The 13,745-nt window shown below is 47.0% G+C and overlaps 1 protein-coding gene across 2 annotated transcripts in view; it reads left to right on the forward strand.

Moving 5' to 3' along the window:
• Positions 1-10,349: 10,349 nt before the first annotated feature.
• The window catches only part of inpp4b (inositol polyphosphate-4-phosphatase type II B), a 67,676-nt gene continuing 64,280 nt past the window's right edge, over positions 10,350-13,745 (forward strand). Inside the window, exon 1 of one of the 2 annotated variants that reach the window (XM_031559494.2) lies at positions 10,350-10,674. In XM_031559494.2, the coding sequence (XP_031415354.1) occupies positions 10,589-10,674 (86 nt within the window). In that variant the 5' untranslated portion in view covers positions 10,350-10,588. The remainder of the gene's footprint in view (positions 10,675-13,745) is intronic. The other variant, XM_031559495.2, reaches the window with a different exon arrangement.

Below are 13,745 nucleotides of genomic sequence, written 5' to 3' on the forward strand. Positions count from 1 at the left end.
GTTGGCCATGCTTCCTGTTTGTGAAGCTCAGGCCACGGAGACTGCACCGCTGTACAATGTACACGGTTAGGCTCCACCTGCAACCATAAGTAGTTCTGCTTACTAAAGGATCTGCTTTCAGCCCTCTGATAAGGAGATACAGTAACTCTGTTTAGAATTGGCAAATAGTAGTTTTCTACTCCACTGGGAGTCGTCAAAGGTTGCTCTATGGTGACAGGCCTTTGTCTTTTAGAGTATGTTACACAAGACACAGAAACACATTTATTGATCTGATTGAGCAAATCTGCAGTTTTAAAGTAACACTATGCAACAATTTGACACTTTTTGAGATATGGTTTTATATGCAACTGGTTTTGGTACCATCCTCAAATTCACTTTGATAGCATATGGTCATGTGAAGGACAGATAAACACCTGTGTCTTCCCCACTAGCCATCCAGGATATGCCCTATGTAGTTATGTGTATTGGGCTGGTACACCCTGCAAAAATGGAAGAAAAGCTTTCACACGCATTACATTGCCAGCTAAACTGACAAAACACACCAGTTAGTGTGTTGGCAAGCTTCTATCAGTGTGAGCTGGGCCGTGGTGGTGTTTGCAAGGTTGTTTTTGCATACCTTTTAGGTAGTTAGCTTACTAGTTTTGGAACGGAACTCCGTATTGCTGCTTTAAGATAGGGTTTAGTTTGGGGTTATAGTTTTCACCAGTGGTACTACTCACTCAAAACCCACATCTTATTTATTTGATATTTTTTCCAAACTTCAAAGGTAGTGGTATATAAACATACTTCTGAATCTTTTGGATAGAAATGTCACATAAAGCCATATTATTCCAATTTTGCCATGAGGAATGGCTATAAATAGCCAGTGTTGTGTAACAGGTGTCCTTAGGTAGAGGAGACACATTCCTCCTGTGCCTCTAACAACAGGATGAGGAGGGGAACGCTGACCCAGTGGATGCCCTTAATATCCCACACCTCAGTGAGGAATTAGCAGTGTATCTACGTGTGTGAGAGAGAGTGAGAGAGAGAAAATGAGAGTGAGAGAGAGAATATGAGAGTGAGAGAGAGATTAACTGAAACAGGGCAGGAGCATGAATAGAAATACATTGTGCATTTCCACAGCCCCCTGTACTGAACCAAAACCCGGAATGCATGTACTTATATAAACCTAGATGCATACAGGCTGGCACATAAACCCCCTCCACCTTTAATAGACTTTTATAATCCACAGTCACAATTACTCTCTCGCTCTGTCTCTCCCTCTCTTTCTCTCTTGCTCCCTTGCTATCTTTCTCTCTCTCTCTCACACACACACACACACACCAGCATTATCATTAAGTGCTTTTTTGGCACACTCTCTGTATTAGAGGACCTGCTGCTGTAGCTGCTGTTATAACTTGGGATCACTCTTTCCTTCTTAAAAAACAGGAAACCATAAAAAAGGGAAAAATACTTGACACGTTCCAGCTCCATACTTGTGCAGAGCGAGACAAGCAATTACTCCCTTCTCCTTGGGAGGCTTGCTGGTACTCAGCAGACCTAACACACACACACACACACACACGCACAGATGCTCTGCAGACCGAACACACACACACACACACACACACACACACACACGCACAGATGCTCTGCAGACCGAACACACACAAACACACACACACACGTACAGACGCTCAGCAGACCTAACACACACACACACACACACACACGCACAGATGCTCTGCAGACCCAACACACACACGTACAGACGCTCAGCAGACCTAACACACACATACAGTCTGCACAGTCCTGTGACTGTTAGTGGTGAACTAATAAAGGAGTGCAATTAATTACTGTTGCCTCACCACCGCTGGCTTCTCCCCTCAGAGCTGTTTTTAGCTCTTTCACCAAAACTACGTCCCTCGTGACGGAGAGGGTGACTTGTCACGTGATCTACTTTAGCTTATGTGACAGTATGACGTCAAAAGTAAATGTGTGGTGCGGGGGGAGAAAGATATTTGATCACAGGCGCATAGCAGACAGTTGCCAGGCTGACTGCACATGACTCTGGCAATCCCTTGGGCTTAAACGTGGGTCTCATCTCTCCCTCTCTCCCTCTCTCCCTCTCTCTCTCTCCCTCTCTCCCTCTCTCTCTCTCTCTCTCTCTCTCCCTCTCTCCTCTCTCTGTTGTCAGCCTTCCATTGCCACTCCTCTGGTCACCCACTGGGCTCTTTCCACTCAGCCATTTTTTGCTACTTATTTGTGTTCCTCAGTCGCTCAAACGTCCTTTCAGTCTCTCATCCTCTCTCTCTCTCTCTCTCTCTCTCTCTCTCTCTCTCTCTCTCTTTCTCTTTCTCTTTCGCTCTCCCTCAGGACCAGAGACAGGCTTATCTCAGTGGTGTAGCAGGGAAGCTCCGATCATATATCTGATCCCCTCAAATTCAGTTCTGAGCAGAAAACAGGATGGCACGGAGGTTTTGTCACCCCCCTCCCCCAGCTGGTTAGGGGGTGGCGGTATCTCCGGAGAGACTGCCTGCCGCCTGCTTGTCTGTGACTCTCTCGGCACCGCTTAAACGCGCGCGGCGCCGCCGTGTTTGCTTAAGTGCTCTACAACCTCACCAAACCGCATGCTAATTGCAACACGCCTATTGTCTTATCCGCGGCTTGTGCCTGTGACAAGGGGGTGACTGCCACACTGGTCCCTCTAGTCATTACTTGTTCAAATGAGGAAAGACAAGCAGAAACAACGCAGGCAAAAAAAAAAAAGAAGGAAAAATATATCTCATAAATAATGCATCAGCGCAAATGAACACGGTGCACAGAAAAGCGTCTTTATTCTGAGTTAATTTGCACTGAGGGGATGGTGGAGTCAGAGTGGCAGGGGGTTCGTTAGATATGAAATCTGAAGTAAGGGTCTGAGGATGTGTGTGTGTGTGTGTGTGTGTGTGTGTGTTTGTTTGTGGGAGTTATGTACACTGTAGTCTTTCGCTAGAGCAACTACTATTATGTCTACGTGCTCGTATGTGTGCTACTAAGGCAGGAATGTGTATGATGTACTAAGTGAGAAGCGTGGCTATGCACTGTTGTGTTGTGCGGGTGTCATGTGCTCACTTAGGATTCACTTTATCTGCTGCTTGCACATGTCAGAATGTGCACATTCTGAGCTGCACAGAGCAGAATCCTGTCCTGTCCTTACCAGGGCTTTACGGAGGGCCCTTGACGTGTATTACTGTGTACACACACACACATGCGCGCGCATGCTCATACACACACACACACACACACACACACACACACACACACACACACACACACACACACAAGCACACGCATGCTCACACACACACACACTCACGCACGCTCAGACACGCACGCTCACACACACACACACACACACACGTACACTCGCACACACACACACACACACACACACACACACACACGTACACTCACACACACACACACGCACAAATTTCACAACAATGTAATTATTTATTTATTATTTCTGTCACTTCTTTACTGCTGGTCTTGTTTCTTTTTTACAGCATAGGTTTGGCATGACTGCTTTTAGGCTTTCTATCTCCACTAAATTTGTATGCAGATAAATAATTACTTACAGGAAGCCACTGCAGCAAACTAGCTACCAGAATGTGCTTGTCAGCCAATAGAAGCAGCCAAAAGTAGATGCACACACACACGCACACACACACACACACACACACACACACAAACAGAGAGAACTCTTGTCCAGCGTTCAGTCTTAATTACCAAACCTCAGTAATCCTGAGCATAGAGGGTGGGATTTCAAGTCTGTGCATGTGTGTTCGCTCTGTCTGCAAGCACTTGCATGAAACTGTGTGTGTGTGTGTGTGTGTGTGTGTGTGTGTGTGTGTGTGTGTGTGTGTGTGTGTGTGTGTGTGTGTTTGTTTGTTTCACAGTACATGTGTGTTCTGCCATTCTCTGTTTGACTGACAGTAGGTGGCAGTTGGGTCAATACTGTCATCCTCCATCCTCCCTTCCCTCCTCTCTCCTCTCCTGTCTCCTCTCTCTCCTCCATCCCTCTCCCCCATCAAGCCAGCACGTTAGCCACAGCAGCAGCAGCTCCCATAGGCTTCCCGCTTTAATCTGCTAACACAAACATGCCCCGGCACACGGTCCACGCATTCCTATTAAAGAGGGTCTGTATGGTAAGAGGGGTGTGCTGCAGTGCTGGGGCCGATAAGCCTGGGCTCATTCTCCAGCAGGGCCCTGCAGATAGGAGGCTGACTGCTGCTGCTGTTTGAGCCTGCACTGGGGCCCAGGCCATGGGCTTTAACACAGAGGCTCAGGGGGATGGAGGATGGAGGATGGGGGGGGGGGGGGCGCTGAACTGCTGAGCCAGTCCCTGAAGGAGGATGGACAGAGACAGAGAGGGATAGAGGGAGCATAAAGGCAGAGAGGCGAGGGAGAAGAAGGACAGAGGCAGAAAATGGTCATGCCTTGAGGTAACTGTAAAAGTGCTCCATATGGCTGTGTGCTGTTGACAGAAACACTCCATGCTGACTGCCAGGATGAACCCTGCATAAGCTGATCACAACGCTTTAGCCATAGTCTCACTGTGTAACTCTCTCTGGCTGATCCACAGTCAAATGCACATTCATGATTCTAAGTATAGTATATATATAGTGAAATAGTTTGGAATTCCTATAATATGTATTTAAAGGGTATATATATAGAGAGAGAGAGCGAGAGAGAGAGAGGGGGAAAGCTAGTTGCAGACAGATTCTTTTTTGCAGAAGACTAATCTTGTTTCAATAGACTTCAAGTGTCTCTGTCTAACTGTCACTACCAACGAGACAGTGACTATTTAGAGTATTTTGAGTGGTATTAACATCTGGTACATTAGCGGCGGTTCTGCAGTCACTGTTTGTACACTTCATTGCGCCTCTGCTGCCTGAGCATCTGGCGCTAGTAGCCTAATGGCTCTGAGCGCATGATGAACATCTAGACATCCGGCGTGTCATTTCCATGTGATGTGTATCGGGCATACTGACAGGTCGCTCTGTCTGAGGATGCAGAGTGTGGTGACTCACACCCCATACAGTGGGAAAAGACTGAGAGAGAGAGAGAAAAAGAGAAGGAGAGAGGGGAAAAATAGATCCCATATAAAGATGCAATATGCAGTAAAAATGATTTCCAAGACACATATCCTCTCAAAGAGGCTTCGGCATTAGCGGGAGGTCTGTCTGAAGAGGAGGACGTAAGGAGGGCAAGGCGACGGAGAGGGAGGGGGAGAGGGGTGGGGGGGGATGGCTGTCTGCATCTCTCCCTGCCCGCCTGCCTTATTTGGAGGGATTGCGGTGATGTTCCATCACAGAGGCCCATGCCGAGAGGAAAAAGGGGGTGAGGGGGCGGTGTCTGTCTGCAGATGAGCCTCACATTGCTTAATGCAGTTAATACCCTACTCACACACACACACACACACACACACACACACACACACACACACACACACACACACACACAACACAACCCAAAGCACACAAACAAGGCACACAGGCACACACATAGAATACAAGTTAGCATACACATGCATACACACCTAAGGACAGGAGTGCACACTTACACAGGCATTGCACACTTGTGCAAGCAGACACACACACAAGCTTAGCGCACAAACTAACAAGCACTCACATACTCAAGCACACAACAGATCACCACACACACACACACACACACACACCACACACACACACACACAACACTCTGTCTGTCTCTCCCTCCCACTGTTGCCATGTATAAGCCATCCATTCATTTCTGGTGCATTTTCAGCTCCACAGTCACTAACAGCAGCCTATAAAACGGGCCGTGTCTGAAACAGAGAAGAGGCATCCCACTCAGAACCCCTCCTGCCTCGTCGTTGAGCATTCAGAAGTGGTCGCTCCTGCTATGATGCCAATCTAGCCACCAGGCACAGCGCCAGTCTATTTGGGTGCTAATGCCCAGACAGATCCATCGAGTGAGCCAGAGCAGAACAGCTCCGAGCCAGACCCTGGCAGGCAGACCGGGCCCTTTCTCTCTGCCAGCCAGGAAGGACGTGCTCACAAAAGAAAAGTCCAGTAACATCAGTATCAGATAGCCGTGCCGCATCAGCACTGAGTCTTGTGACCTTTCCCCTGTGTCCACCCCAGAGTGGCATGGCCTGGCATGTGGGCACATGTGTGCCACGCTCACTCCGTCATGGTGACGTCAGGCTGGCTCCTCGCTGGATGGGCGTTTGTGCTTTGGGTACTCTCTGCATCTATCTGGTCTTCCACTCGCTTTGTCTTCACTCCCATTCTGTACCTTTGTCCTTGTCTCCCTCTTGCTGTCCGTTTGTCTCTCTCATTCTCTCAATTCCTTTCTCAAGGGAATCCTCCTCCTTTTCTGTTTCTCTCTCTTCCTCTCTCTATCTTGACCCCTATGCCCCCATCTCTCTCCATCTCCATCTCTATCTTTCGCTCTGTCTCTCTCTTTCTCTTGAGGATGTGATATGGCTCGTACCCCAAGGTGGCCCATAAGTGCTGAGTCATGTCCAGCAGACACATGTAAAAAAAAAAAAGAGGGCAGGGTTTGCATGGCAGCACTGCTTACCCTCCACCCCACAGCTGAGACTGAGTAGAAACAGTGGCAGGGATTGCAGGGTCTGCCAGGGCATTCAGTGTCCGTGTTCAGACTCAGAATGATGGGCCGGGTTGTGTGAATGGTCCCTGAACATTGTGTTCAGTTTCCGGAACAAATGGGTCTCATGCAACGGAGTCTCCTGCTCTCTCAGACGGGACCAGCTCGTCCTGTGCTGGGGGACCTTGTGATGTCATGGATGAATTCTTGTATCCTGTGGCGAATTATAGCAGCATCTTTGGGGATATTCCCCTCAGGGTCCAAGCGTTCCAGGAGGCAATCATGCTAACAGTCACACTGCTGTGGATCTATAGATGCTGTATCAGATCAGTCGCTAGGTCTCAGCCCTCTATACTGCTGCCAAGAATTCCCTTGGGTCTGACATGCCAAGGTCAGGCAACCATTCAGAAGAGCCCAGAGCTGTTATACAGGGTAATAAATACAGGTCAGTTAAGCATCTGTCTGAGTCTAAACTCTTATCACTGTGTCTGTGTGTGTGTGTATGTGTTTGTTTGTGTGTGTGTGTGTGTGTGTGTGTGTGTGTGTGTGTGTGTGTGTGTGTGTGTGTGTGTGTGTGTGTGTGTGTGAATGTGTATGTGTGTGTTTGAGGGCTCTGTAAGGTTATGGGTGAGCGAGGGGTTGTGGAGCATATTTGCTGGTATTTGTGTATTTGTAGGGTCTGTTAGTTTATGTGTGATCTGTGAGTGAATGTGTCTGTGTGTGTGTGTGTGTGTGTGTGTGTGTGTGTGTGTGTGTGATATTTTTGTTTTGTTTTGTTCTGAGAGAATAGCATTGAGGGCCTGTGAAGAGGGTGTTTAATAAGCTCTGAGTCATGAATGCTGACACACAGGCAGTGGAGTCTGCTCAGCCGTTTAGTTTTTAATGATCTCACTCAGAGAAGCACTTAGCGCCCGACGCACTGACAGGAAGCTTCACGCGTAGAGCAGCACACACATTCATGCACAGTCACATGCATGCATTCAGAGACACACACACACTCACATCACCACACACCACAACCCCCCTCCACCCCACACACACACACCTGCTTTTATGTGACATTTATGTTTGGGTCGATACAGACCAACCGGGTCCTCACCACTTGTTTGCCAAAAATAAAACACTGACTCAAACACACACGCACACACACACACACACACACACACACTGCACGTTTTGAGGGGAAATGTTGTGGGCGTCAGGTTACGGTAAACTAGCTGGGTGAGCCGATTTCGAGCACTGCTGAGACGCCTGCCTGTGATGTTGTAGTTCTCAAGAACAGCGAGCCTATTTTAGCTTGCGGGGGTTTCATTTTGAAGGCCACGTCCAGGTCTTGGGAGGATCAGCAGTTTCCCGCGTCCTCAGCACCCGCAGCCAGACACCTGCTGCTGGGACTACCCGGACCGGTCCTGTGGGACACCCGGGTCAGCCGGGGATAAAGATGGAGCCCAGAGCCCAGCAGGGGACTGGCTAGGTCAGGCCCCAGGCGGCAGAGTCCGGAGGGATAGAGTCTACATGTAACTCACAGAGGAGAGAGGGGGCTGCTGCGCCACTGAGCAACGCCTGATCCCCATGACAGCTCCGGGGGCTTTCTCTCTGCACTATAGGCCTTTTCCCAAACCTGCATACTCTCTCATTCTTTCTCTCTCTTTCTCCCGCTCTGTCTATCTCTGTCTCTGTCTGCCTCTCTATCCTTCTCTCTCTCGCTCTCTCTCTCTCTCTGTTCTCTTTCCCTGTCTCATCATGCTTATCAGAGAGTCAGTCTCTCAGCTGACTGAGATCCAGGCTTTATGAGTCTGAGTGATGTTGCTGATTTGATATGTAAGGCGGCACCCATAAGGTCAGTGGTGTTCGTGCAGTTTAAATGGCACAGACGTCATGTACAGCATGATGAATAAATGCATACAGGGACTGTGAGAGAGTCTGAGAGTTCAGAATGGTGGAGTCTAGTGGATTTTTTTTTGTCTCATTATTGCTGTCTTTAACCTTCATCTCTTTTATTTGATGTCTTTCTCTTAATCCCTCATTCATTCATCCTCTCTCTTTATGTGTCTCTCTCATGCACACACACGCGCGCGCACACACACACACACACACACACACACTCACATTCTCTCTCCCAGGATCCAGTAGTGAGGGCTTACAAGTAGGTTTGATGAATCGAGTCCCAGTGATGTATGCCATGAGATGGTTTGTTTGGAAAGAAGGGGTGTGGGTGTGGGTGTGGGTGGGTGGGTGGGTGGGTGGGTGTGTGTGTGTGTGTGTGTGTGTGTGTGTGTGTGTGTGTGCGTGTGGGGGGGGGTGGGGGGTGTACCTTGACAGAATGCTAACAACCCATCTTGTCAATACCAGTGGCCCTTATCACCTGGCGTTCCCCCCTCCTCTCCCGTCACCCCGCCAAGCGTGCGTGCCTCAGGCCACAACCCCAGGCTTCAGAGGGGCTGACAGAGATATCTCTGACATTTCGCATTCAGTGTGGCCATGTGACTTTATCAGGGCAAAGCTCAGGGATGGCCACGGCTTAGCTCCTGAATGTGACATACGGCTACAGTTTTCTAAAGGGCTTCACTGTGTGTTTTGGTGTGTGTCTCTGTGTGTGTGTGTGTGTGTGTGTGTGTGTGTGTGAGTGCGTTCAGATACAAAGTTGATCATTTAATTTAATTTGTATGAGACAGAGAAATTGATAGTGGGGGTGAGTTCAGGAGTGGTGCGTTAGTGTAGAATGAGAGGTGACGTTTTCAAAGTGTTGTCATATTGACGTTTGCCAGTGGTTTGGGTTTGTGCTTGTTTTTTTAAAGCTGAGTGATACATTATCATATGAATCCAAATGTTGATGCGATTAAAATTAAATGGAGAAGTGAGCTGGTGAGAATGGAGGAGGCCACGGTTGTGCTGAAATGCCAGAGCAACAGGTCTCTGTGTGTCTATGTAATAGGATCCCTTCAGGTTCATCTATGTTGATTTCTGTGCATTAGTCTGTTTGCGTATGCATATGAGCCTGTGGGTGTACTTTAGTGTGTATAGGTGCCCAACCTCAAGCCCATATGTATGTGCGTATACAATATACCCAATGTTGGAGGCTATTACAGATATGGGGGAAGTACAGTGACAGAGCAGTGGCTGACTAAGAGCATGATCACATGTCCACCATACCCTACTAACACTTCCGTTTCCTGCCACACATGATCACACACACACACACACACACACACACACACACACACACACACACACACACACACACATACACACACACAATATTTCCCTCTGTTGCTCTCCTTTTCTCACACACTCAAATTGTATTATCTTTGTTTTCTGTTCTCTTACTGCCATATGTGCAAAAACAAAGCAGACACACACGCACACGCAATCTCTCTTTGAAGCTTGCTCTCTCTTTGTCAGAAATGCACTCAAACTCTTGTTCTGTCTCCATTTTATTCTTTTCTTTTTTCTTATCCTCCCTGATACTTTCAGGCACACACACACACACACACACACACACACACACACACACACACACACACACACACACACACACGGGGGGCCTGTGAATGCTTGATTAGCGCAGTGTAAAATATTCATGGCTCTGTTTTAGACGTGTAGCTGCGGAGCCCTCCTCTCCTGTGGGCTGCTGCTGTAAAGCCCCCCCTCCACCGCCTTTTGAGGGTCGCGTAACGCTCATAGAAAACTCCTCCGGGGTACTTTTAGCGCTGCGCTCAACTGCGCTTCTCGTAGCATCCCCCTCTCCCATTCATCTGCCTCTCCCGGGCTGCCTTCCTTCATGCTTAAGATGCTGCATGACCACAGCACACATGTGTAAGCCTTGCACTTGTCACTCAACAGCAGATGGGGCAGCTTTGATGGGCAGCATCGCTATTGAAAAGCTCAACGAGTGAAACCGATAGCAGCTGGTACTCGTGAAGGTCGGTAATGGACAGTGGTAAACAAGAGGCTTTAAGGTGTGTTGATGTGCCGTCAGTGTTTCTCACTGGTGTCCACCAGGCATTCGCAGAGAAGAAGAAGAAGGTTGCTTTGGAGTTTCATCATATGCGGGTAAATATTAGAAACACGTCCTTGCTTGTGTATTGGCATGGCTGCTTGAACTTGACAAGCTTATGGGCTTTAAGGCATACGCTTTAGTCTCAACATCTTACTTGCACAAACACACACGCACGCACACACGCACAAACACACACACACACGCAAGCACACATACACACGCGCACACACGCACACACACACACACACACACACACACCTGAGGTACCTGAACGGTGTGTTGTGGTTTGCGTTTTAGCTTGATAAAGGATGGAGGACATATCACTGCCTTTGATTACTCACGGAAAAGACACTGTCACATGGAATAAGCAAATTAAAGTGTTTATCTTAAGTCAAATACTGTTGCCATAATGTTCCAGTAAATGGAGGTTAAATTTCACAGAGCCAAACGTATATGTTACATGTGTCTGGAGACACCTATGTTGTGTGGGAATTTAGCTTTTTAATGCGTAAATTTAGCCTAACCTGGATTAAGAAAATTAGCTTGTTAAAGGAGATGTCATCGGCTGATTTACTAGCAGTCCACTACCATGAAGAGGAATGAAATTATAGGCTCCTGCCGCAGTTATTCCAGCGTAGAGTCAAACAAACATAGTTCAGTTGAGATAAATTACGTAGAGGCAAACAAACATAGTTCAGTTAAGGTAAATCACGTAAAGGCAAACTAACATAGTTCAGTTGAGGTAAATTACGTAGAGGCAAACAAAAATAGTTCAGTTGAGGTAAATAACGTAGAGGCAAACAAACATACTTCAGTTGAGGTAAATAAGGTAGAGTCAAACAAACATAGTTCAGTTGCCTAACTCTTGCAGTATGAATGCACAGTTAGCATTGCTGTTATTCACATTTAATTTTCCAAGTTGTATGCAAGGGCTTTTTAAATACAGGCTGGCTTGGTTTGTTTTAAGAAGTCTCCAAAGTCTTGCTCCTCAGTTTACCAAGTTTTTTGTCTCCAGATAAATGCAGGTTGAGGTGTGTTTGAGCAGGACATGGAGGTTGGTTGAGCAGGACATGGACAATTCAGTTAAGACGAGACCCTGCCAGTGGTGTTGTCACATGTCGTTTATTCAATAAATCTGTCATATAGTATGGTGTCTATATTTTGTTCATTATGGTCTTGACCAACGAAAGCTGAATTGTTGTGTAGATGTAAATGCTATTATTTTAAAAGGTGTATTTAAAATGGCTGCCTGATTGGGGGGCATGGTGGCTGGAGTGTCCCTCTCTGGTGCTCTCTACCCAGCCTGAGTGATTGTTAGTATGGGCTGGAGGTCAGTGTCTGGGTGCCTGGTCACACACAGAAACAAGCTCATTCCATTGCCATCGATCCACATTTGGTTTTCAAATGCCGCCTGCCAAATGAATCCATCTCTCTCTCTCTCTCTCTCTCTCTCTTTTTTCTCTGTTTCTCGTTTTTCTCTCCCTCCCTTGCTCTCTCTCTCTCTCCTTGAGGTAATGAGAGAGCACATTAAGGCCGGTGCTAGGCTTCATTGTCCCAGCCCTCTCTCCTGAAAAGCAATTTGCTAGTGAGGACCACCAAGCCCCACTGTTGAATAGGAACAGAGAGAAAGCTAAAGAATGAACTGAAGGCGGTTGCAGAATGGGTGTGTGTGTGTGTGTGTGTGTGTGTGTACATGTATGCCTGCATGTCTAGAGATAAATTAGGGACGCACGATATTGAATTCTAGCCGGTATCCGATATGCCGATATTTACAAGCTCATTTTGGCCGATTGCCGATGCCATACCGATATATACACCTCTGTTTTTTAATTGTTGAAAAGTCTCTCTTGTACTAGAATGAATCTGTTATTATGATATGGTATTGCTGTAGATACGGGACATTAAAAACTTGATTTGTATCATTTTAGAAATAGACATTCACTCATGAAACTATTGAAATGATTTCAAATATGGCCAATTTATTTATATTTTCACGTCACAATTTTCATACTTGAACAATACCAACTTGAACAACTACACTCTGGAAATGCAACTAGGCTAACTTGGCAAGCTAACGTTGGTTAACTGACTTACAGTTTAATAACATCCCTTCTAGGATTCCTAGACTAATCTATGTAAGGTTATTACCAAGTTAGCTATATAAATTCCATATATGCAAAAGTAAGCCATGTACAGATAGCGTGGGCTCGTGACATAACGTTTCACATCCCGTCAAATGAGATCATCAACTTCGCTGGTGTCACGTAGCATGCAAGCTAACCAGCTAGTGTTGTCTAGCTAACTAGCAACTTATGAACTTCTATTAGCGTGCGACAGGTAATGTTGCAAAGCGTTTCACGCGGGTGGTCTGCATCTATGCATGCAACCTACGTTACGGCCAAGCTGTCGTCTCCTCTTCCATCTCCTGAAAAGTTTCCTGACAAATAGCATGTCAACATCCTCTGATACTATGAAGTACTGCCACACAGCCGACGTGTTGAATTACGTTGTTGGCGCTCATAGTAACCAAAACATTTGCTTCGCGTGCGCATAATTTGAACGTCACTTTATCGGCCAGGTACATCGGCAGAAATGTTCATATCTGCAGATGCCGATAATTACGTTTTGAAGCTTTTATCTGCAGATACCGATGTCGTGCCGATATTATCGTGCATCCCTAAGATAAATACATGTTGTACATGTATGCATGTGTTAGTATATGCATTACTTACATGTTTGTGTGTGTGTGTCTGTGTGTGTGTGTGTGTGTGTGTGTGTGCATGTATGTGTGTATGACTGCAATTGTGAGTTTCCAGCAAGTTTCCTCCCCAGTGATTTGCGTCACCAGCCAGTGTTGCATCCCTGAAAGCAGCTTTCAGTGTAGGAGCCCAGGGAGCCCACCGCCGGGCAGCCTAATTAGGGCTATTGATTATTTAGTCAGCTTGAGTCGCTCGGGACTCCGCTCCATCACAGAGACAACACGCAACAGTAGTCTGCGCCACTGTGTGGAAAACAAAAGAGATGAAGATAGCCCTTGACAGGGTCCTGGGATCGCAGAAGAACGCCTGACGAATGACCTTTCAAAAGCTCAAAATGCATCTGTCAGCCCCCTCTCTTACCATTC

This window comes from Clupea harengus, chromosome 22 (genome assembly GCF_900700415.2).
Source record: "Clupea harengus chromosome 22, Ch_v2.0.2, whole genome shotgun sequence".
Classification (NCBI taxonomy): Eukaryota; Metazoa; Chordata; class Actinopteri; order Clupeiformes; family Clupeidae; genus Clupea; species Clupea harengus.